The 25,572-nt window shown below is 40.2% G+C and overlaps 1 protein-coding gene across 4 annotated transcripts in view; it reads left to right on the top strand.

Moving 5' to 3' along the window:
• The window catches only part of GRK4 (G protein-coupled receptor kinase 4), a 134,320-nt gene that overhangs the window by 53,232 nt on the left and 55,516 nt on the right, over positions 1-25,572 (top strand). For 3 of the 4 annotated variants that reach the window (XM_014832835.3, XM_044767940.2, XM_014832837.3), the window contains 3 exons: positions 3,432-3,544; positions 6,359-6,436; positions 20,580-20,683. In XM_014832835.3, coding sequence (XP_014688321.3) covers positions 3,432-3,544; positions 6,359-6,436; positions 20,580-20,683 — 295 coding nt within the window. Of the gene's footprint in view, positions 1-2,098; positions 2,118-3,431; positions 3,545-6,358; positions 6,437-20,579; positions 20,684-25,572 lie in introns of those variants that run through there. The other variant, XM_070506362.1, reaches the window with a different exon arrangement.

Raw genomic sequence — 25,572 nt, 5'->3', positions numbered from 1 at the left:
CCGCTCCATCCCTCCTGGATGTGAATCATTCCTTTGACCAGCAGATCCATGCTGTACATGCTACCTACCTGTTAGTCACTTAGTAGGCATCTCAGTTATCAGATCGACTGTTGTGGTATCACAGTGCTTGTGTTAAAGTAACCCTTATTTTATTTAATAATGCCCCAAGGCACAAGAGTAGTGATGCGGGCAATTCTGATGTGCCAAAGCAAAGCTGTAAAGTGCTTTCTGTAAGTGAAAAGGTGAAAGTTGTCAACTTAATAAGGAAGGGAAAAAAATCATACGTTGAGGTTGCCAAGATCTTCAGTAACATTTATTACAGTATATTGTTATAATTGTTCTATTTTTATTATTAGTTATTACTGTTAATCTCTTACTGTGCCTAATTTATAAATTAAATTTTATTATAGATATGTACCTGTAGGAAAAAAACAGTATATGTAGGGTTCAGTATTATCCCCAGTTTCAGGCATCACTGGGGGTCTCGGAATGTTTCCCTCGAGGATAAGGGGGGACTACTGTACAATATTATAATTTTGTATATTCCATGTAATCTAGAAGCAAGTGAGTATGGTTGGAGCCATAAAGAAGACAATATTCTGCACTATTGAGACTTTGCCAAGGATCAAGCCTTCCAAATATCCTGGTGGGGTCATTTACTTTTTCAATTTTCTTTGCTTCTGGATTATACCCCCTGCTTATCCTTTTTGTTTTCCATCTTGTCCTCTTTCTTTGATTCCTTTCTTTTTCTATTATTATAGCTCCTCAAGTAATTATTTTGTCATATAGGCCAAATGGAAGGTAAAATTTCTGAGTTCTGAAATTTTGGAAAATGTCCCGTTTTGCCTTCTCATTTGATAGTTAATGGAATTGAAAAAGATTTCCACTCCCCTTGCCCACTGAACTTTGAAAACATTGGTTTACCAGCCTCTAACTTTGTTAATACAGTGTCCCTCTGACTCATTACATTTTGTAGCTAAGTTTTTATTCTTTCTCAGACGTTTTCTTGTTTCTTCTTAGCATTGGGAATGTTACTGGATGTCTCTGGATGTGGATCAGACTTCATCATGTTTAGCGCTTAGTGGAGCCTTTAAATCTTTGGCCTGGGAAAATTTTAATATATAAATATTATAGAAATAAACATATTCATAATTTATATATAAGTTTTATAAAATTATATGTAAATTTATATACATATTATATACATTTATTTTATATATATTAAAATTCAAAAGGAAAGGCCGCATATCTGTACTTCCTCTCTTCCATGTTATCTGGACTTCCCCTTTGAATTCCTATTAGACAGATATTTGACTTTCTGGATCTGTCTTCTGTGTCGCAACATTCTCTTGTATTTTCTGTTTGCTTTTTGCCATTCATTTTAGGAGATTTCCTTATTATCCAGATCAACATCCATGCTTTTACGCACATGCAAAGTATTATCCAGCCCATCCCACAGTGTATTTTCATTAATCATATTTTTAATTTCTAAAAATACTCTCTTGTTCTATGATTGCTTCTTTTTCATGTTTTATGGCTCTAGCAGTCCCTCAGAGCATACTAATTAGCGTTTTAAAAGATATGTTTTCTGTTGCCTGCATATCTCTCTTCTCCTGGTTCAGTTTTTCTGCTGTTCTTTCTGGGTTTTGTTTTTACCTGCTGCTTTTTTGCTATACCTAGAGACCTGAGGTTGTTTATTCAAGTTTTTGCTAAGGGCTGCGTGCTTCACGCGGGTGCCGGCACTACTTCCTCTGCGGTTGCGTGCTTCCCTTCTCCAGGCCGTCCTCTTTGTTGAATGGCGTTCTGGTGGGTGGGTGTGCCCTGGGGTGCCTTCCAGACAGGGCCGCCGTTCTAGCAGCCACAGAGCATTCCACTTCGTTCCTTCTGCTCCGCCTCTCCTCCGGGGTCCCAGAATCTCTCTTGGCAGATACTTACTTTCTGTAACGTGGCTTCAATCTGAAGGAGAAGCCTTTTGGACAGCCATTCCGATCGGGACTGGGAGGGGCTCCCGTGATCTAGCCGTGTGGGAGGGGCTTCCCTAGGAGGCCCGCCTTATCTCTGGGGTTTCAGCTCCTGGTTCCTTTACGAGCTGACCCCATCCGCTTTCTCTCTTGCAGGTATTCCTCAAATTTCTGGCTCCTAAGGGTGCCCTGTATTCTTTTTCCATGTTAGGGCTTTATTCTTTTGGTTGTGGTTTTGTTTTTGTTTTAAGTTTTGGTCATTTCAGTAGGAATCTGGGAGAGAAGGTAGGCAGACCTGTATGCTCCACCTGTTATCCTCAGCCGGAAACTAGAAACGTTTCTGAACCTTTGAATTTGGGAGGAAAGTATTAAAAACTCTCAAGTTTTTTTTTTTTAAATCACTTTTTGATTGTCTTGTGTTGTTTGTTTTTTTAAATGTAGTTATGAGTATCCCTAAAATAAAATGTGGTAGCAATATCGGACAAAGTGGGTGGTAGAATTTTTGCAAAACTCTTGCTGATGTTTGCTGTACAAGCAGTTGTGTACTAGCACTCCAGATGTTTATATCCTTGCCTCTACTTTGCCATGTGCTAACTCAGCGATTCAAAACAGGAGTGTTTAGATTCCTAGAATCCCTTGGTATTAATAAATCCTTTAATTGAGGAGTTTGTTATGGCTTGCTTACTTTTCATGAATTTCATTTATTCTTCATCTTTAGAGCCAGTTTAGGAGTACCTGAACATAGTTATGTTCATTTCAAGTTCAGAGCCACTATTAAAGGAGCAACTGATTTTCTTGCTGAAGTTTAATTAACCTATTTTGAACATAAAATTTTTGTTTAACATCCCTTTTGACACTTTGACCAAATATTAGTGCTTGTTCTCAAAACAGTATCAGTGTTTGGGGTAAGGTAAGGTAAAGTATACAACATATTATTCCACTGAAAAGAGAAAAAGCAGTTAAAAAATCATTAAGTGTATATAATATTTGTAACTTGGGAAAGCATAAAAAGGTAGCAAAATGAAAAAGAGTTTTTGAAAATCTAATTTAGTTCATTCCTGTGGTGTATTTCACATACATGTAATTTGTGCCAAGCACATGGGGTGAGTGGGGCAGGGGGAGCACAGACCCGCTCTCCCCCTGCGCCTCTCCTCCCTGGCTCTGATCCTGACTGCTCGTTCCCAGCTAGCGCTGCTGCCTTGCAAGTTCCTGTCAGAGGGCAGCAGGGGCATTTCCTGTCAGGCTGCACCTGTATCAGGTCCTCCAGCCACCTTTGGCTCTGCCTGCGTATTTTAAATATTCATGATAACCCAGTCTAAATTAGTAAACAAAACAATAGTTTAAAAAATAATACTGCAAGTACTATTTTTGACTTCCATTGTATCAGGTGAAAACAGGAAGATTCAGAAAAGTACTTTCTGAATTGTAACCATTATATATGTGTATTTCTTATCCCCTTTCTTCACCCAGAAAAGGATTATAGTAGTCTTTGTGACAGGCAGCCCATCGGAAGACTTCTCTTCAGGCAATTCTGTGATACAAAACGTCATCTAAAGTGGTGCATTGAATTCCTGGATGCAGTGGTAAGCGATTTACCTCAGTTTTAAACCACCCAATCTTGTGCTTTTCAAAATTAAAAACTAAAATGAGATCTCTCTGAGTTAATTAGACCTTGGCAATGATGTAAGAGTGGATAAATGAGTTGTCTCGGTGTCGCGTTATCTTCTTGGTACAGAAATACCTGTAGTACAAGGTGGTAGTTCGTGTAGAATTACATCTCAAGTGCTGGAGAGTCACAGGTACTTACTGAATAACTTTGAAACATGCTGCTTGAATCTGTAGGAAGGTTGAACGGCTAATTAACACAATGTGCCTGTTCAGCTGCCTAGAAAGTATCCTGCCTGCCTTCATGTAGCAGATGCTGTAGGCTTCAAACACTAGCCCAGAAGCACATGGAAGGAATAGTTAGTGTAAGAAGAGTGAGCATGCGGAATGGAATCCAGTAGGATTTCTACATTTTCCAACATTCACATGTATCCTGTGTGGCGTTTACAGTGATTTCCTTATAGCTAGAAAAATTTTGTGTTTCTAAATCTTTAGAGACTACTGGCAAGTGTAGAAGTTTCAAAACTATGAAATTCAGAAGCAACCTAACAGTGGAAAACAGAAAAGTCTTTTACTTTTTGTTATTTGTACCAAGATTATGACACTTCCTCTCTCTTCTTTGGCCTGTCCTGGCTCTGTCAGCAAATATGTATTGACTACTTATTATATGCAAAGTACCATTTCATATCATTGAGTTTTTATTCAATTTTTTCGGTCATAGATTTTTAAAAGTATATATTTATAATATATTCTGTCAGAAAAACATTTGAGAATCTTGCCTGTTTTGTTGTTTGCTTTCTTCTCCCTGGACCTCCCCCAGCCCTTTCCTTCCTGGTAGCTTTACTAGAATAAAACAAGACTTTGAAAGGAGGCAATTATTCTTTTAAAGATAGACTCTGGTTCAATGGGGCATGCCTTCTCAGTTCCATGGGGTACAGTGCAGGTATGTTTTAGTGGATTGGGTTATATTTGCCAAGCTGCTGTATTTTAAGAATTTAAGGACCTACAATTCTTTATTTTGAAATGGCTAAACTACATTGTCAAGACTCTTTTAGATTTAGATCTTCCGATATTGTCATGATACCTGTTAGTTATTCGGTGACAGCCAATTGACGCAGTGACGGGTTTTGTGTTTTGGTGGTAGCTGTGTGGGTCAATAAGTAATGCCTCATGATGCCATGTACGCAGCACTTACTGCTCTGACTATACTTGTGGGAGGTGATCACAGGTTCTTTGAGCTTCTCGAGTGGAAAGACTGCATCTTATCCATTTCCCCTTCATGGCGTCTGGCATGGTTGTTTACTCTGTTCCCTGCTTAGTGTTTGTGAATGAATAATGGCGTCTGTATCAGTCAGGATTCAAGGAGAGAATAAAACCAGTAGGAGATATATATTTAGAGATTAACTTCAAGGAATTGGCTCACATGATTTCTGGGTAGGAAAGTCTGACATCTGTAGGGTGGACAACCAGGAGGGACAGGACAGAACTCTCCAGAAATGGGGTAAAGCTGCTGTCCTCAGGGAGAATTCTTTGAGGAAGCCTCAGCTCTGCTTTTAAAGACTTTCAGCTGATTGAATCAGGCTCACCCAGATTGTCTAGGATAATCTCCTTAATTAAAGTCAACTGTTAGAGACTTTAATGATATCTGCAAATACCATCACAGCAACAGTAGACCAGTGTTCGAATAACTGGAGATTGTTGCCTGCCAAGTTGGCACATCATAAGACCATCACAGAGTCACAGTGCTTTCTTTTCCATTAATTACATGCCATATGGTTTCCAGAACTCCTGGAAATTAAGTTTAAAGTTTAAGTAAATAGTGTGCTAGTCACTAGTCATGGTGAGCACAATGCCTTTGAATACAGAACGTGAAGCTAGCTCTGACCAGGTTGTCAGCCCGATGATCATGGCCCCTGTGCTCGGCCTGTGAAAGATGCAGAATGAAGTCTGAGGTTGGGTTCCTACCTACAAGGACTTTGTCTTTGAGTACTTTTTAACGTGTTCAGTAGATCACTTTCCTTTGGGCTTCATTTCCTCACTTCTCCCTTGAAGTCCATTGGGTTTTAGCTTCACTACTCTTCTACGGCCCCTGCTTGCAAAATCCAGTGGCTTCCTAGAGGCATCCTCGTGCTTGAGCCTCCGTGTCTATTAACATTGTTGAGTAGTCTCTTGAAATTCTCTTCTCTAGGCTTTTGCGATCTCACCTCCGGTTTTCTTTTTCTCTTATCTTTCTTTTCCAATTCTTCTTTCTTGCTTCTCCTTTCTTGCTTTCTTGCTTTCTAGACATTTACTATTAATTAGTCAGGTTCTGCTTTTGATCCTTCCTATGTTTTCTGGCCTGTGTGGAACTCTCCACTCTTATGCCTCTCACCTGACACCTGTGTGTGGATGACTCCTACTTTGGTGTCACCAGCTCTGACTTCTCTGGGAGCCCGGTGTTCAGGTTTCCAAGTGCCTCTTGGACCTTTCTAAAATGCTTTTGCCTAGAACAGCCCAAGCTGTTTATTTCATTCCGTTTTATTTGGCCACATTTAATGGCGGAAAATATAATGTGACATAGAGAACATTATGGAATATGTTGCTCTACTAATGAACCTCTTAAGAGAACTGACTGATTTTTCCCCTCTTAGCCATTAATTTCCCAAAGAAGAACTGCAGATGCTTGATCAATAAAGCTGTTCTCTGGTTCTTAGGGGACAAAGTCAGTTCCATAAGTTAGAGAATTTGAAACATTATGAAGTCAGTGTAGAAGCTTAACTAACATTTTTCTTTTCTCTCATCTCTGCAATCAGACAGAATATGAAGTGGCTGCTGATGAGGACCGAAGAAATTGTGGACTGTTAGTCTTAGAAAGATTCTTCAGTAGTGAGGTATATTTTCTTTACTAGATTTACTAGATGTAAATAACTTAAATAATTAGAGTGCATAGCCATTTTTACGTAATTGGATAAGATATAACAAATGTGTTAAAATCTTTAATTTCTTATAATTGTTCTCTTCTGCATTTTATTTTGATTTAGTGAGGAAACTAACAATTACATCTCTTAGAAAATTGATTCAAAGAATTTAAAAGTTTCTATGTTTCCTGAAACAGAATATAGACCTAGAGAATTTTATTTGCCTCTCTTGGACTGAAAATAACATTTTTCTCCTACAGCTCTAAGGGGTATTAGTTTTTATGCTTTTTGAATTGCTAGGTTCTTGTAGTTTAGTAAGTCCCTGAAGTTAGAGCTGTAACCTGCTTCCCTTCATATGACTTTCTTTTTGTAGACCAATAAGAGTCCTAAACCCTGGCCAGGTCCCTGTGTTGTAGGGTGGGAGGAAAATACTGGCAACAGTGAGAGCTAACATTTAGTGAATACTGCTCTAAGCCTTGTGCATATAATAAGTTATTTAATGCTCACAACAAAACCATGAGGTAGGTACATTATTATGTCTGATTTCATATGATAATACTGAAAATCAGAGTGATTAAGTGACTTACTGAAGGTTACACAGCTAGAAAGTACTGGGGCCAGGTATCAAACATGTATAGACTGGCATTGAAGAATAGTGTGGTGGAGAAGTAGTCCAAAATATTCCGATTTTGAGCCTACCTAGCTGAAGATGATAGGGCCAACTCATTGATAGGGCAAACTCATTGGTGCAAAAATAGAGTGCCAGAGGGAAAGGCCAGTGGACCATCTAACAGGCACAAAGATATACACACAGCCAGTGGGTGGCAGAGATGTTATTCACACCCAAATAGGTTTTGACTCCAAAGTTTGTGTCTACCCCAGCCTCCAGCCTCAATACCTTGGCTCATAGATTATTATTTTCAAACACAGCATCTACATATTGTAAGTACCACCAGGACACTAATTGGGAGGACTAGAAACTTCTGGGGAGTAGAAACTTTTGAGGAGAAAACTTTGTTCCCTCCCCAAGAGACTGTGATCATTTGTCTAGTTCTTTTATCTTTTTAATTTCTTTTTTCCTTCTTCTTTCCTGAAGAAATACTCACATAGCAAGAGAGGTTGTCAAGAAGAAAGATATAATCTAAAAAGTAATCACATGGGGGCCAGCCCTGGGGCCTAGTGGTTAAGTTCGGCGCACTCTGCTTCAGTGGCCCGGGTTCAGTTCCCAGGCATAGACTTATATCACTCATCAGTGGCCATGCTGTGGCAGCGACTCACATATCAAATAGAGGAAAATTGGCACAGATGTTAGCTCAGGAACAATCTTCCTTGGTAAAAAAAAAAAAAAGTAATCATAGTATCTATAGCAAATGTAGACGGGGAAGGGAAGGGCAGAAGGGACATCCATCTGTGGCTCAGTAATAGTGAAAGATGCTTATGGGCTGCCAAAGATCGAGTAACTTGAAAGGTTTTTTTCTCCCTACCATCAAGTGAGGAAACTAGCTTTGTACTTTACAAAAAAAAAATAACAATGGTCACATCATCATTGTAGTTTTTCTTTTTTTGGCCTTTCTTTAATAACAACAACCAAAATCTCTTTCTTTTGCATACTGAAAAGGGAACTCTTCTACAATTTCAACAATCCAGAATACCTAAGGCACCTAAAAGTAAGGCAAGACTGTATATGTTCATTCTTGCATTTCTTTATCCTTTCACTCAGGTCATTCTTAGTTTTCTTAGTTTTCTAGTTTCCATGATTCCCAAATTTTAAAATTCAGCAAAATTTTGTTTACAATTAAAAAAAAATTATGACCAAAACCAAGTGGGATTTATCCTAGGAATGTAAAGTTGGTTCAATATCCAATGATCAATTGCTATAATACATCATATTAATAAAGAACAAAAAACCCCACCCATGATCATCATAGTAAAGGCAAAAAACCATTGGATAAAGTCCAAAGACTCCTTCATAATAAAAGCACTCCACAAATTAGGAATGAAATGGAGCTTACTCAACCTGATCAAGGATGTATACGAAACACTTACAGCTAGCATCTTGCTTAAATGTGAAAGGTCAGATGCTCTCCCCCTAGGGTTAGGAACAGGACAAAGATGTTTACTCTTATCATCTTGGTGTTGTACTGTAAGTTCCAGCAGGGGAGTTACTTAAGGAAAGTGAACACGTGTCCAGATTGGAAAGGAAAAAGTAAAGCTGTCTGCTTGCTGAGGCCGTGGTCTCGCTGCCTTAGTCTATTCAGGGTGCTGTGACCAATGCCAAAGACGAGGCAGCTGTAAACAACAGACATTTATTCCTTGCAGTTCTGGAGGCCGTGGTCTCACTGCCTTAGTCTATTCAGGGTGCTGTGACCAATGCCACAGACGAGGCAGCTGTAAACAACAGACATTTATTTATTCCTTGCAGTTCTGGAGGCCGTGGTCTCACTGTCTGAGTCTATTCAGGGTGTTGTGACCAATGCCACAGACGAGGCAGCTGTAAACAACAGACATTTATTCCTTGCAGTTCTGGAGGCTGTGGTCTCGCTGCCTTAGTCTATTCAGGGCGCTGTGACCAATGCCACAGACGAGGCAGCTGTAAACAACAGACATTTATTTATTCCTTGCAGTTCTGGAGGCTGTGGTCTCCCTGTCTGAGTCTATTCAGGGCGCTGTGACCAATGCCACAGACGAGGCAGCTGTAAACAACAGACATTTATTCCTTGCAGTTCTGGAGGCCGTGAAGTCCAAGATCAGGGTGCCAACAGGGTCGCCTTCTGACCCTCTTCCTGGTTCAAAGCTGCTGCCTTCTCGCTGTATCCGCACGTGGTGGAAGGGACTAGGCAGCTCTCTGGAGCCTCTTTTAGAAGGGCACTTATCTCAGTCATGAGGGCTCCATCCTCATGATGTAAGCACCTCCCAAAGGCCCTACCTCCTAATATTGTCACTTTGGGGGTTAGGATTTCAACATATGAATTTGGGGGGGACACATTCAGACCATAGCACTTGTATATAGAAAACTCTAAGGTATCCTCACACACATTAGGAACAAAGCTACTAGAGCTAATAAATGAGTTCAGCAAGGTTGCAGCTTACTGGATTACTATACAAAATTCAATTGCAATTCTATACACTAGCAATTAAATTCCAAAAATGAAATTAAGAAAGCAACAACATTAACAATAGCATCAAAAAGAAATAGTTAGGGGTGTGACGTCAGCATCATGGTGGAGTGAGCTTTCCTGGTAATCTCTTCCCTCCACCATACAGTGAAAAAGACATTCATACTCCAACAGAGGACATCCAAACACAACACAAAAGATGTCTGAGAGATCCACACAGCCATACAATAGAGGATGGAGAGACTGGAGCCCCCCTCAGGGGAGGTGGAAGAGGGTAAGAGAAAACTTCATTTCCTCCCCAAAAGACTGTGATCCAGGACCACAAGTGGCCTCCAAGAGGGAAGGAATGAGGAGGGGACATTTGTTCACAGGAACATCAAAGATCCCCAAGGGCCCTCCTCACAGCCTAGGGGAAAGCCCCTACCAAGGTGAAAGCTAACATGGGGGTGACCACATCAACCCAACACCCCAGCAGAGCAGATAGTGAGGGCAGAGCAAGAAAACCCCAACAGCACACAGGAGAAAGCACCCCTCCCCCCCACCTGCCCACCGCTGGCTCCAGCACCTGGGATCCGGTGGAAGGCAGATGGCTCAGAATATGAAGCTTTTGACCCCCACCCAGTGGCTATAGGTGGTAACTGCAACCAAATAATACCATGATGAGCAAAAACAGAGCCACACCCTCTAGCAATATTAAAAATTATGTTAAATCTCCAGACCAGAAAGAAAATGACAAGTACCCAGAAATCAGTACTGAGGACACAGAAATATGTAATCTAAGTGACAGAGGATTCAAAATAACTATCATAAAGAAACTCAACTAGTGAAAAGAGAATGTAGAGAAAAAATTCAACAAATTCAGGAGCTACTACAAAAGAGATTGAAACTATAAAGAAGAATCAATCAGAAATATTGGAGATGAAAGAGAAAATGGATGAGATAAAACAAAATCTGGATTCCCTGAACACTCAAGCAGACAACATAGAGGAGCATAATTGAGGCTAGACATGTTGAAATGTTGCAGATAGAGGAGGAGAGAGAACTAAGACTAAAAAGAAATGAAGAATGTCTCCGAGAAATATCCGACTCAATTAGGAAATGCAACATAAGAATTATAGATATTCAAGACAGAGAAGAGAAGGAGAATGGAGCAGAAAGCTGGTTCAAAGAAATAATAGCAGAGAATTTCCTAAACCTAGGGGAGGAGATGGAAATCCATGTGGAAGATCTCCTAAATATGTCAGTGTAAAAAGACCTACTGCAAGGCGTATAGTAGTGAAACTGGAAAAGTGAATGGCAAAAAATACTAAGGGCTGTAAGGCAGAAGAAAATAACCTGCAAAGGAACCCCAATCAGGCTTTCAGCAGATTTCTCTGTAAAAACCTTGCAGGCGAGGAGAGACTGGAATGACATATTCAAATCTTTGAAGGACAAAAACTTTCAGCCAAGAATACTCTATCCCCCCCCCCCCCACGATGAGAAATCCTCAAGAAGGACCTCATATCTTAGAAAAAAGGGGGGTGGGGGAGAAAGGAGTTACAAAGCAGAGAGTAAGGAGATAAATAGGTAGAGAAAATCAGAAAATTGTAGCTATACATCAGAAGAGGTTAGCAACTATTCAAGAATAGCATTAAAGATAAAGGGAAAGAAAACACCAGAAACAAAGATAATCTAGTCATTGTAATCAAAAACTCACAACACAAGATGGAATAAGATGTGAGAAAAACAACATAGCAGAAGTGGAAAGGGACTGAATTGGTTTAGTCTAAGGAAATAAGAGGACATCAGAAAATGGACTACTTTATCTACAAGGTTTTGAATACAAACCTCATGGTAACCACTAAACAAAAAATCAGAACAGAGACACAAATGATAAGGAAGGAGAAACAAAGAAACACAACATAAAAAACTACATAACTCAATTGGTAGACCAAAATACACAGGACGAGAAACAAAGGAAATGCGGGAGAACCGGGAAACAAGTGATAAAATGGCAGCATTAAGCACTCATATATCGATGATCACCCTAAACGTAAATGGACTGAATTCTCCAATAAAAAGACACAGAGTGGCGAGATGGATTAAAGAACAAGGCCAAACAGCATGCTACCTCCAGGAAACACATCTCAGCTCCAGTGACAAACATAGGCCCAGAGTGAAGAGATGGAAGATGATATGCCAAGGTAATGGCAAACAAAAGAAAGCAGGTGCTGCAATACTCATATCAGACAAAGCAGACTTCAAGATAAGACAGGTAAAGAGAGACAAAGAGGGGCAGTGTATAATGATCAAAGAGACACCCCACCAAGAAGACATAACACTTATAAATATCTATGCACCCAACACAGGAGCACCAAAGTACATGAAGCAACTATTAACAAACCTAAAAGGAGATATTAAAAATAACACAATAATGGTAGGGGACCTCAACACTCCACTCACAGCAATGGACAGATCATCCAGACAGAAAATCAACAAGGAAACAGTGGAATTAAATGAAAAGCTAGACCAGTTGGACTTAATAGACATATATAGAACGCTCCATCCAAAACAGCAGAATACACATTCTTCTCAAGTGAGCATGGACCATTCTCTAAGATAGACCATATGTTGGGAAACAAGGCAAGCCTCAATAAGTTTAAGAAGAATGAAATAATAACGAGCATGTTTTCCAATCACAATGCTATGAAACTAGAACTTAATTACAAGAAAAAAGCTGAGAAAGGGACAAAGATGTGGAGACTAAACAACGTGCTATTGAGCAACCAATGGATCATTGAGTAAATTAAAAGAGAAATAAAAAAAAAATCTGGAGACAAAGGAAAATGAAAACGTACCATACCAACTCATGTGGGATGCAGCAAAAGCAGTATTAAGACAGAAATTCATCACAATACAGGCTCACCTTAAAAAAAAAGAAAAATCCTAAATAAGCAATCTCAAACTACACCTAAGTGAATAAGAAAAAGAACAAACAAAGCCCAAAGTCAGCAGAAGGAGAGAAATAATACAAATCAGAGCAGAAATAAGTGCCATTGAAACAAAAAAGGCAGTAGAAAGAATCAATGAAACAAGGAGCTGGTTCTTCGAGAAGATAAACAAAATTGACAAACCCCTAGCCAGACTTACAAAGAAAAAAGAGAGAAAGCTCAGATAAGTAAAATTAGAAATGAAAGAGGAGAAATAACAATGGGTGCCACAGAAATACAATGGATTATAAGAGGATACTAGGAAAAGCTATATGCCAACAAAATGGACAATCTAGAAGAAATGGATAAATTCTTAGACACTTACAACCTCCCAAAGCTGAATCAAGAAGAAATATAGAATCTGAATAGACCAATCACAAGTAAAGAGATTGAAACAGTAATCAAAAGCATCCCCAAAAATAAAAGCCCAGGACCAGACAGCTTCCCTGGAGAATTCTACCAAACATTCAGAGAGGATCTAATACCTAACCTTCTCAAGCTATTCCAAAAAATCAAGGAAGATGGAATGTTTCCTAACACATTCTATGAGGCTAACATCACTCTGATACCAAAGCCTGACAAGGACAACACCAAAAAGGAGAACTACAGGCCAATGTTGCTGATGAATGTAGACGCAAAAAGCCTCAACCAAATATAGGCAACCTGAATACAGCAATATATCAAAAAGATCAGGGTCCTGGCCTGGTGGCACAGTGGTTAAGTTCACATGTTCCACTTTGGCGGCCTGGGGTTTGGCGGTTCAGATCCTGGGTGCAGACATGACACTGCTTGGCAAGCCATGCTGTGGTAGGCGTCCCACATATAAAGTGGAGGAAGATGGACACAGATGTCAGCTCAGGGCCAGTCTGCCTTCAGCAGAAAGAGGAGGATTGGCAGCAGATGTTAGCTCAGGGCTAATCTTCCTCAAAATAAAAAGGAAGAGAAAGAAAGAAGGAAAGAAAGAGAGAGAGAGAGGGAGGGAAATAAAGTAAAGAAAAAAAGAAAGAGAGAAAGAAAGAAAAGAAAAGAAAAAAGAAAGAAAGAAATAAAAAGATTATACATCATGATCAAGTGGGATTTATACCAGGGACACAGGGGTGGTTGAATATCTGCAAATCAATCAATGTGATACACCACATTAACAAAATGAGGAATAAAAACCACATGATCATCTCAGTAGATGCTGAGAAAGCACTTGACAAGATCCAACAGCCATTTACCATAAAAATTCTTAACAAAATGGGACAGAGGAAAGTACCTCAACATAACAAAGGCCATATATGACAAACCCACAGCCAACACTGTACTCAATGGGGAAACATTGAACGCCCTCCCTCTGAGAAGAGGAACAAGACAAGGATGCCCACTATCACCAGTCTTATTCAACATAGTACTGGAGGTTTTGGCCAGAGAAATTAGGCTTGAGAAAGAAATAAAAGGAATCCAAAGAGGGACTGAAGAAGTGAACCTCTCGCTGTTTGCAGATGACATGATCTCATACATAGAAAACCCTAAAGAATCCATCGGAAAACTACTAGAATAATTAACAACTACAGTAAAGTTGCAGGGTACAAAATCAACTTACAAAAATCAGTTGCATTTCTATATTCTAATAACAAACTTACAGAGAGAGAACTCAAGAATAGAATTCCATTTACAATTACAACAAAAAGAATAAAATATCTAGGAATAAATTTAACCAAGGGGGAGAAGATAAATAAAATTAGAAATGAAAGAGGAGAATCTCATACAAATAGTTTCATGCTTATACAATGAAAACTATGTCATTATTGAAAGAAATAGATGATGGCATAAAGAGATGGAAAGAGATTTCATGCACATCGATTGGAAGAATAAACATAATTAAAATGTCCATACTACCCCAAGCAATCTTCAGACTCAATGCAATCCTAATCAGAATCCCAACGGCATTCTTCATGGAAATGGAACAAAGAATCCTAAAATTCATATGGGGCAACGAAAGACCCCACATTGCTAAAACAATCCTGAGAAAAAAGAACAAAGCTGGAGGCATCACACTCCCTGACTTCAAAGTGTATTACAAAGCCATAGTGATCAAAACAGCATGGTACTTGTACAAAAACAGGCACACAGATCAATGGAACAGAATTGAAAGCCCAGAAATAAAACCACACATCTATGGACAGCTAATCTTCGACAAAGGTGCCAAGAACATTCAATGGAGAAAAGATAGTCTCCTCTAAATGGTGTTGGGAAATCTGGACAATCACTTGCAAAAGAGTGAAAGTAGACCATTATCTCATGCCATACACAAAAATAAACTCAAAATGGATCAAAGACTTGAAGATAAGTCCTGAAACCATAAAACTCCTGGAAGATAATATAGGTAGTACACTCTTTGACATCAAACTTAAAGGGATCTTTTCAAATACCATGTCTTCTCAGACAAGGGAAGCAAAAGAAAAATATACACAACTGGGACTTCATCAGCCTAAAGAGCTTCCACAAGGCAAAAGAAACTAGGATCAAAACAAAAAGACAACCCACCAATTGAGGGAAAATACTTCCAAATCATATATCTGACAAAGGGTTAATCTCCACAATATATAAGGAACTCATACAACTCAACAACAAAAAATCAAACAGCCTGGTCAAAAAGTGGGGAGAGGATATGAATGTACATTTTTCCAAAGAAGATATACAGATGGCCAATAAACACTGGAAAAGATGTTCAACATGACTGATGATCAGGGAAATGCAAATCAAAAATACACTAAGATACCACCTTATGCCTGTTAAAATGATTATAATCACTAAGACTAAAAATAACAAATGTTGGAGAGGGTGTGGAGAAAAGGAAACCCTCATACATTGCTGATGGATATGCAAACTGGTGCAGCCACTATGGAAGACAGTATGAAGATTCCTCAGAAAACTAAAAATAGAAATACCATACAACCCAGCTATCCCACTACTGGGTATCTACCCAAACAACTTGAAATCAACTATCCAAAGTGACCTTGTGTACCTCTATGTTCATTGCAGCACTATTCACCATAGCCAAGAATGGAAGCAATCAAGTGCCCATCAACCAATGATTGGATAAAGATGTGGTATATGTATACAATGGAATACTACTCAGCCTTTAAAAAGAGAAATTATCCCATTTGCAACAACATGGATGGACCTGGGGGGAATTATGCTAGTGAAATAAGCCAAACTGAGAAAGACAAACACCATATGATTTCACTCATATGTATAATATAAACAAGCACATGGACAAAGAAAACAGTTCAGTAGTTACCAGGGGAAGGGGTGTGGGGAGTGGGCACAGGGGGTGAAGGGGAGCATTTATGTGGTAACAGACAGGAAATAATGTACAATTGAAATTTCACAATGATGTAAACTACTATGAACTCAATTAAAAAAATGAATAAAATAGGAGTAAATATAATAAAAGAAGTGTAAGACTTATACACTGAAAACTTCAGAACATCATTGAAAGAAATTAAAAAAGAACTTAAATGAAAAGACATCCCATCTTCATGGATTAGAAGACAATATTGTTAAGATGCCATTACTCCCCAAATTGATCTATAGATTCAATATAATGCCTATCAAAATCCTAGCTCCCTTTTTTGGAGAAATTAACAAGCTGATCTTAGAATTCATATGCATACTCAAAGGACCCAGAATAGTCATGGCAATCCTGAAAAAAAAGAACAAAGTTGGAGGACTTATACTTCGCAATTTCAAAACTTACTACAAAACCACAGTAATCAAAACAGTATGGTACAGACATACAGATCAATGGAATAGAATTGAAAGTCCAGAAATAAGCTCATACAGTTACAGTCAGTTGACTTTCAAAAGGGCGCCAGGATGGGGGCCGGCCCGGTGGGATAGCGGTTGAGTTCATACACTCTGCTTCGGTGGCCTGGGTTCACTGGTTTGGGTCCCGGGCACAGACTTATGAACTGCTCATCATGTCATGTTTGGCAGGTGTCCCACATGTACAGCAGAGGAAGATGGACATGGATGGTAGCTCAGGGCCAGTCTTCCTCAGTAAAAAGAGGAGGATTGGTGCAAGATGTTAGCTCAGGGCTAATCTTCCTAAAAAAAGCAAAAAACAAGGGTAGTGCCAGGACAATTCAATGGGGGAAAGAATAGTCTTTTCAATAAATGGTACTGGGAGAACTGGATATCCACATGCAAAAGAATGAAGTTGGACACCCACTCAAACCATATACAAAAATTAACTTCAAGTGGATCAAACATCTAAATGTAAGAGCTAAAACTATAAAACTCTTAGAGGAAATCTCTAAGGTATAAATCTTAGGTGTAAAACTCTTAAGTGTAAATCTTTATGACCTTGGTCCAGACAGTGGTTTCTTAGATATGACATCAAAAGAACAGCAACAAAAGAAAAAATAGATAAATTGGACTTCATCAGAATTGAAAGTTTGTGCTCCAAAGAGCACTATAAAAAAAGTAAAAAGACAACATATAGAATGGGAGAAAATATTTGCAAATCCAGTGTCTGGTTAGGGTCTGGTATCCAGAATATATAAAGAACTCTTACAATTCAACAATAAAAAGACAACCCAATTTTTAAAAAACAGTAAAGTGTGTATATTTTTAACGTGGAAATATATACATATTTCTGCAAAATTCACCCATCTCTCCCTCCCCACAGTGGACTTTCCTATCAGAGTTCTCAATGTTGAAAGTCCAAAATGTTGAAAAACAAGGTAATAAGCCATTTAGTAAATTTGCCCTGGCAACTGCCTATTCTGAAAATAATTCTTGTTCTTAATTTAAAGCCCCAGAAGAAGTCTTCTTTCCACCTACATCATGTTTAACATCAGGCCAGTAGTACCAAACCTCAACTTGGCGTCCCTTAACCTACCTTACTTCTCTGCTCATGAGGGTTAGAAGCATTGCTTTTCTTTTCTGTGGGAATAGATGTCTATTAATATAAAATTTTTCCAAGATACTGAATAAAAATCTCTATTTGCAGCTAGTCATTGAACAGCCCAAACAGAATTAACCTGCTATTTAGCCTCAGAAAATTGAGAAATTTGGAGGAGAAATAAAACTATGGGAAATACTGAGAGCTGTTTCTTAAAAATAAGTATTTTTGAGACAGTTTTCGAATTTAATGGCTTTGTCTTCTGTGAAAATTTTGTCTTCTTTTCTGTCATCTCCTATGCCTGTCACAATGAGTTTGTAGAGTAAATGAGTGAACTTCTTTCCTGAAATAGTAAAATGAACGGACCCATCTTATCCTTATCGTGGCCTGGCCATGTGGAAAGAAGCTGGTCTTGGGAGTCCTGAGAGCTCAATCTTGGTTCTCCCCCTTTTTGCTGGGGGCGCACCAGAGCATTCTGTAGCTTTTTGAGCTGCATCCACTGGGGCTGTTGTGAGGCTAAATGACATTGTATGTATATATATGAAAATGCCTCATTTATATTAAATAATTTAAATGATGCCTATTGATCATTATTAATTATAACAATATTATTGATTTTTTTGTTGAAAAATGTGAGTTTTCTCATGGTATATTTCTATCAGTAGTTCAACTTCTTTGATGAAATAGCTGCTTTGACCTATAGACAACACAAAGTTTTGCTGTGATAACTCGGCTATGCCACAGTCAGAAATCAGTCTAGAATGCATTTCTCATTTCTTTTCTTCCTTTTTTTTTTTCTTTTGAGGAAGATTATCCCTGAGCTAACTACCACCAATCCTCCTCTTTTTGCTGAGGAAGACTGGCCCTGAGCTAACATCCATGCCCATCTTCCTCTACTTTATACATGGGACGCCTACCACAGCATGGCTTTTGCCAAGCAGTGCCATGTCTGCACCCGGGATCCGAACCGGCGAACCCCGGGCTGCCTGGAAGCGGAACGTGTGAACTTAACCACTGTGCCACCAGACTGGCCCCCGCATTTCTCATTTCTAATGACAAATTAAATGTACAGTTGAACATGATGTGGGCAATAAATCTGGACAGTAGTTTTGTTATGTCTTTCTTTTTCCAGAATCCTTTGTATGAGGGTTAAGAGAATGGGAAATTGGCACGTAGGGACATATGAGTGAGAACAGAAAGTGGTAGAAGCTTTTTGGAGGGCAGTTTTGCAATAAATATCAGCATTTAAAAGGCATATATCCTCGAATGAACTACAAAAAATCAAACAGCCTGAATAAAAAGTGGGCAAAAGATATGAACAGACATTTTTCCAAAGAAGATATACAGATGACCAATAGGCACATGAAAAGATGCTCAACATCACTAATCACGAGGGAAATGCAAATCAAAACTACACTAAAAACTGTACAGTAAAAACTGTACTTAGATATCGTCTTACTCCCATTAGAATGGCTGTCATCACCAAGACAAAAAAACAACAAATGTTGGAGAGGTTGTGGAGAAAAGGGAGCCGTCATCTACTGCTGGTGGGAATACAAACTGGTGCAGCCACTATGGAAAACAGTATGGAGATTTCTCAAAAAACTAAAAATAGAAATATCATATGACCCAGGTATCCCACTGCTGGGTATCTACCCAAACAACTTCAAGTCAACAATCCAAAGGGACTTATGCACCCCTATGTTCATTGCAGCACTATTCGCAATAGCCAAGACATGGAAATAACCCAAGTACCCATCAACTGATGATTGGATAAAGAAGATGTGGTATGTATATATACACAATGGAATACTACTCAGCTGTAAAAAAAAAAAGATGAAATCATCCCATTCACAACCACATGGATCGACCTTGAGGGCATCATGTTAAGCAAAATAAGCCAGACAAAGACAAACACCATGTGATTTCACTCATATGTGGAATATAAACAAACTTCAGACAGAGAGAACAAATTAGTGGTTACTGGGGGAAAGGGGATGGAGGGTGGGCAAAAGGGTGAAGGGGCATACTTATGTGGTGTATGACAAATAATAATGTACAACTGAAATTTCACTATGTTATAAGCTATTATGACCACAATTAAAATAAATAAATAAATAAAAGGCGTGTATCCTTTGAGTGGGTAATTCTACTTCTAGGAACCTATCCTATAAAAACACACTTGTACAAAGATGTTCATGGCAGTGGTGGTTACCGTGGAGAAAGCTGGCAACTAGAATGTTTAAGAGGGGCAGATAATGCATGGGAAACCATGTAGTCATTACAGAAAATATGGTAGCTCTATAGGTGTCAGCACATACTTATAAAACTATACGTATATTTTTATCTCATTTGTATGAGGAAAAAGTGGGTGTATTTCTGAGGGTTTCCTTGTGTGTGTGTATAAGTTTACATTTTCACTTGTGATAAAAAACACATAAAATTTACCATCTTAACCATTTCTAAGTGTCCAGTTTAGTAGTATATTCACATTAATGTGCAACCATCACTACTATCCATCTCCTGAACGTTTTCACACCTTGCAAAACTGAAACTCTGTCCCCATTAAACAACAACTACTCACTTCCACCTCCCCCCAGCATGTGGTAGCCACCATTCTACTTTGTGTCTCTATGAATTCGACTACTCTAGGGACTTCAAATAAGTGGAATCGTACAATATTTGTCCTTTTGTAACAGGTTTATCTCACTCAGCATAACGTTTTCAAGGTTCACCCATGCTGTAGCGGTGCCAGAATTTCCTTTTTAAGGCTGAATAGTATTCTGTCATGTGGATGGACCACATTTTGGTAATCCATTCATCCACGGATGGACACTTAGGCTGCTCCCATGTTCTGGATATTCTGCATAATGCTGCAACAAACATGGGTGTACAGCTATCTCTTGGAGAGAGACCCTGCTTTCCACTCTCTTTTAATGTGTGTAGAAATAAGTCTGAAGTGGTAGACAACACATGGAACTCTGGGAAATGAGACTGGGGTGGAGGGTGAAGGGAGCACTTTGACTTATTTCATACGCTTTATGTTGTAATTGCTTTGCAATAAGCATTAGGTTCTATTTACATTGGTAAATTATGAAATCACTAATTGTTATGCATTTGGTTTGTGCTGTATTAAGAAGCTAGAAGTCCCTTTTCCAGAAATACCTCCAAATGTTGTGAAAGAATGCAGACTAAGACTGCGGAGGAATCCTTCCAAAGAAGTCTTTGAGGAGTGCTCTAGGTAAGTGCTTTGTGCCCAATGCCGCACAGATTGCCTGTGGCTAAATCTGAGACGGGGGCTTACAGGAGGTTTCTGTGCAGAAGATGAGTTCTTACTGGGGTGCTTTCCCAATTAACATGGTCACTTTCACTAGAAAGAGGTAAATGAAGAGTAATAATTACACATACATGAATGACATGCTGAAACGGGTCACATTGTGGAGAGCCAGTATACTAGCATCACTTTGCTGGCTCCCAGCCCTCTCTGCTCACTTTCTAAAGTGCTTGTGTCTAGAATGAAAAGCTTCCTGTAAAATGTTTTTGTAGACCTAGGTACTTGCTGAAAATTTCATTTCTCTACATCTTTGCAATATAGACAGGAAAATTCTAAGTCAGAGCACTTTGGGTAAATTCAGCTTCTTTATGTACACAAGAAGAAGGAATGGTTTCTGAGGTGATCTGGCCCAAGACGTGTTGTCCTTTGTATATTTATGCAGACACTGGGATATCAATTATTCATTCATTCAGCAGATATTTGTTGAGTGCCAACTCTACGTCAGGTACTGTGTTAGTGTCCGAGGGCTGCCAGAACAAAGTACCAGAAACTAATTGGCTTAAAACAACAGAAATTTATTGTCTCACGGTTCTGGAAGCTCGAAGGCTGAAGTCAAGGTGTCAGCAGGTCATGCTCTCTGAAAACTCTAGGAGAGGATCCTTCCTCGCCCCTCTAGCTTCCCGTGGTTGCCAGTAATTCTTGGTGCTCCTTGGCTTGCAGCTGCAGCATTTCAGTCTCTGCCTCTCATCACATGACCTTTTTCTCTGTGTGTCTCTGTCTTGGTGTTTTCTCTTCTTATAAGGACACCAGTCAGATTGAATTAGGGCCCACCCACTCCACTGTGACTACATCTTAACTAGTAGTACGTACAATGACCCTATTTTCAAGCAAGGCCACATTTACAGGTACTAGGGTTAGGAATTCAACGTATATTTTTGGGGGATGCATTTTAACCCATAATAGTTTCCTTCTATGGGTTCAGGTTATAGTAAAGAAGAAAACAAAATAAACTCTGCTGACTTGAGTTTACATTCTTACATGCCTTAAGAAAATAGAAATCTCAGAGCCTTGGCACATTAGTTATTCTGTTGGAAAACGTTTGTTAAGCATTTGCTATTTGCCTGTCAGTGATCTAGGTTCTGGGAATAAAAGGATAAGCAAGAACGACTTAGCCTATCACCCTTAGGGAGCTTGTAACCAAGTGGAATGATAGAGAAATCTGTATTAGTTTCCTATGACTGCTGTAACAAATTGGCCATAAACTTGGTGGCCTAAAACAACACACTTTTATTCTCTTACAGTTCTAGAGGTCACAAGTCTGCAAGCAGTCTCACTGGACAGAAGTCAAGAAGTCAACAGGGCCATGCTCCCTGTGAGGCTCTAGGGGGGCATCCGTTTCTTTGCCTTTTCCAGCTTCTGGAGCTGTATTCCTTGGCTCCTGGCCCCTTCCTCCATCTTCAAAACAAGCAGTGTAACATCTTCAGGTCTCTCTCTGCTTCTGTCTTGATGTATTCTTTTCTTCTGTGTGTGTCCAAATTGCGCTTGGTCTCCCTCTTATAAGGACAATTGTGATTACATTTAGGGCTCGCCTGGATAATCCAGGATAATCTCCTCATCTCAAGACCCTTAATTTAGTCACATCTGCAAAGCCCTGTGGCCTGTAGAGTAACATTCACAGGTTCCAGGAATTAGGACCTGGATGTCTTTGGGTGTCTCTTCAGCCTACCACAAGTAATTTGACAGGGAGGGGACATTCAGGGAACTGTGGGGACTCATAGTACCACCTCACTAGTCTGAGGAAGTGAGATGAGTCTTACAAAGACTGTTAGGTGCAGGCCAAGGCCTGAAAGCTGAGCAGGAGTTGACCAGATGAGGAAGAGGGAGATGAGAGCCCAGGCAGAAGGAAGAGCTAGTGCAAAGATTCACAGGGAGAGAGAGCCTGGCAGGGTTGAAGGTTACTGCTGCTTCGCCTGAGGAGGGCCAGGGAGAGGTTATCCCAGCCTGAGGATCACAGCTCCTTCTCCTTGATCATTATACGTCTCAGGTGTGGTTTCTGTCACTTTCCGTGTGTTAACTCGTGAGTCCTCACAATGACCTTCTGGAGGTCAGCACTCATTTCGCAGAAGAGGAATCTGAGACCCTAGGAGCCAGGCAAAGTTTGTCCTTTGCTCTCACAGTTAGAGTGACATATTCATTGTGTTTTTAAGAGATTGCTCTGGGCACAATTTAGAGGATAGTTTGAGGGAGGGAAGATTAGGTCGAGGAGACCAGCTTGGAGGCTGTGGCAGTTGTTCAGCCTGCTGATGGCAGCCTGGACTAGGGTAGTGACAGTGCTAATGGAGATAGATGAATTTGGATTGTAGAGAAATTTAGGAGGCTGGGGGGCAAGGGGAGACTACACAGTCTGTTTGGGTACATGTTGAATTTGAGGTGCATTTCAGTCATGAAGCAGAGCTGAGAGGTAGACAGCTGAATCTGGACTGTTCACCTGCGAGTTATGAGAGACTAGATTTGGGGGTCATAGCCTAGTGTAGATGTGACTGAGGCTGAGGCTGTGGGAGTAGAGGCCAGGACCAGGGAGTGTGAGCAGAGCGGGAATTGAGGAGAAGAGGGAGTTGAGTGAAGACAGCCTGCAGACCCATCTCCACTCTTCATGTCCACATCACTCTGTCTGCTACTACAGTCTGGCTTCTGTCCCCGCCCTCCACCCTTGTGGCCCTTAGCTAGAACTGCATTGTATAAATTAAAGAGGCCACATCCTGGTTCTGAAGAGAGGCTGTGTGCTGGGAGCAGACAGGAGGTTGGAGGTTTCAGGAGAATGGAAACATTTGCAGTAGCTGCGGTAGAGACTGGGAGAGAGGGCTCGTTCGGGAAACAAGAACAGGAATTGCATTTTCGACTCGTGTGCTATTACTTTTAAAGCTCTTTCCTATGTTTTTTTCATGCCCAAGGAGGTTTTAAAACAGATGGTCTGATCTTGATGTCTTAAGTGGAACACTAAACCACAGAGAGTTGAATTCATTCATTCATTCAACAAATAATTTATTGAGGGCCTATTATGTGTTAAGCACTGTCCTAGGCACTTGCAATGTGTCAGCAAACACACAAACAGGATTCCGGTCTTCATGTGGCAGGGAACAGCTCAGCTGGGCCTAATGAGCTGCAGCATGGCAGGGTGTACTGGAATAACGTGGCTGCACTTTTTTTTTTTTTTTTAAGACTCTATCTACCCCTGGCTTCCTCTTGAAGTGTAGGTGTCCACACTCTAAGGAGCTGAGTGGTTTAGATGCTCATTCCCTTTAGCAAGAAACTCAAATGACCAGCTCAATACTCCAAAGATAAATGATTTTCATCTCATCTTTCTACTAGCCAGGCATATGGCATTGGACTAGAACCCTCTTCTCTGTCGTTTGCCCTGCTCTGAAAATGAATTAGACTAGCTATTCTCTAAGATTTGTAATTTCAAGTCATCTTTTACTTATTCTTGTTGGATATTCACGTGAATGAATATTAGTGTCTGTGCCGTGAACTTCCTTTGCAAAAAGATGTTGGTTCTATTTGATCACTTTTCTGATATAGCAGACAGGACAGGCCTGGTCTTGGAGCTCTGATTACCATAGTCCTGGGATGTTGTAATAAGAATTAAAATTCTTCCCTTCCTCTGAGGTATTTGAGAAACTGGGAGGACCAATCTTTCAGTCTGTATCTTTGTTCTTCAGATTCCCCTCCTGGGTGTGTATGTCTCCTAAACTCTTTCTTGTGCATGTGCACTAAGAGTCTTGTAATAGTAGGAATGAGAACAATAATAAATGCTCTGGCAGTATTAATGCATTCGCTCCGCACAGTAACCCTGTGAGGTAGGCATGATTGTTACCCTTATTTTATACATGTGGAAACTGAGGCCAGAGAGCCTTGGTAACCTGCCTTAGGTCCCCTAGCCAGTGGGTGAGGCCCATGCTCTTGACCTCTCTGCTGCCTTCCAGGGCTCCAGGCCTTTGCTCTGGATGACCCTCCCACTGCATCTTGCACATGGAAAACATGCTGCTTGACAACAGAGAAACCAACACCCTCACGTAGATTCATTCCCCAAGAAGGGCAGTAAAACCTGGTTTGCATGCAGATTTTTTACCAGGAATATCTGAGAATTAATTCCTAAATTGTCACTTAAGATATGATGTTTTTCTTGTCTCTGATTTTTATGTTAACTCGTTCACACAAATCAGAGCACTAAATCCTGTTAGATCCAATAGGTTGGCTTCTCCTGACCGTGTGTGGTGACCATGTCCACAGTGTGGGTTTAGGTCTGTCTGACCCTGGAGCCCTGGCTCAGTCATTCTCTCACCTACATGGTAGGTATTTTCAACTTGAAGAAAAATGGTGTACTCTAGTCAGTCACTTTGTGTAGCCTAAAGCCTTCTGTTGTAATTTAGAATTAGAAAAGAACTAAATTTTGCTTCTGAGATAAGCATGTGGTTCCCTGGTGTACAGATTAGCAACTCCATGGAGAAGGAGTGTGTGTCCCCTGTGCTGTGAGACTGCGTGTGCTGGCAGCCAGCCCGGCCCCTACACTTCCCGTCACTGGAGGTGCTGCGTGGTTTCTCACAGCTGGACCTCCCGCCAGCCAGCTCTTCCTTACGCAGCGTGCAGCAGCACTGCACTGCCCGTGTTTCCCGAGGGTGGCAAGGGACAAGACAGAACCTCAGTGAGGATGTCCTGAACTGATGCTCTGGGCCAGCCTGTAGGAGAGACATTAGAGACAAAAGCAGGATTGAAGGCTTCACTCACAGCCTGGCCAAATGGCATCACAGAGACAAAGAAGGGGTCAGGCACAGGCTGGAGACAGTTCCCCGTGTGAC

The sequence above is a fragment of the Equus asinus genome, chromosome 3, assembly GCF_041296235.1.
Source record: "Equus asinus isolate D_3611 breed Donkey chromosome 3, EquAss-T2T_v2, whole genome shotgun sequence".
NCBI classification, from domain to species: domain Eukaryota; kingdom Metazoa; phylum Chordata; class Mammalia; order Perissodactyla; family Equidae; genus Equus; species Equus asinus.
Note: the sequence above shows the minus strand (reverse complement) of the source record. Positions and strands in the feature narration are given on the sequence as shown.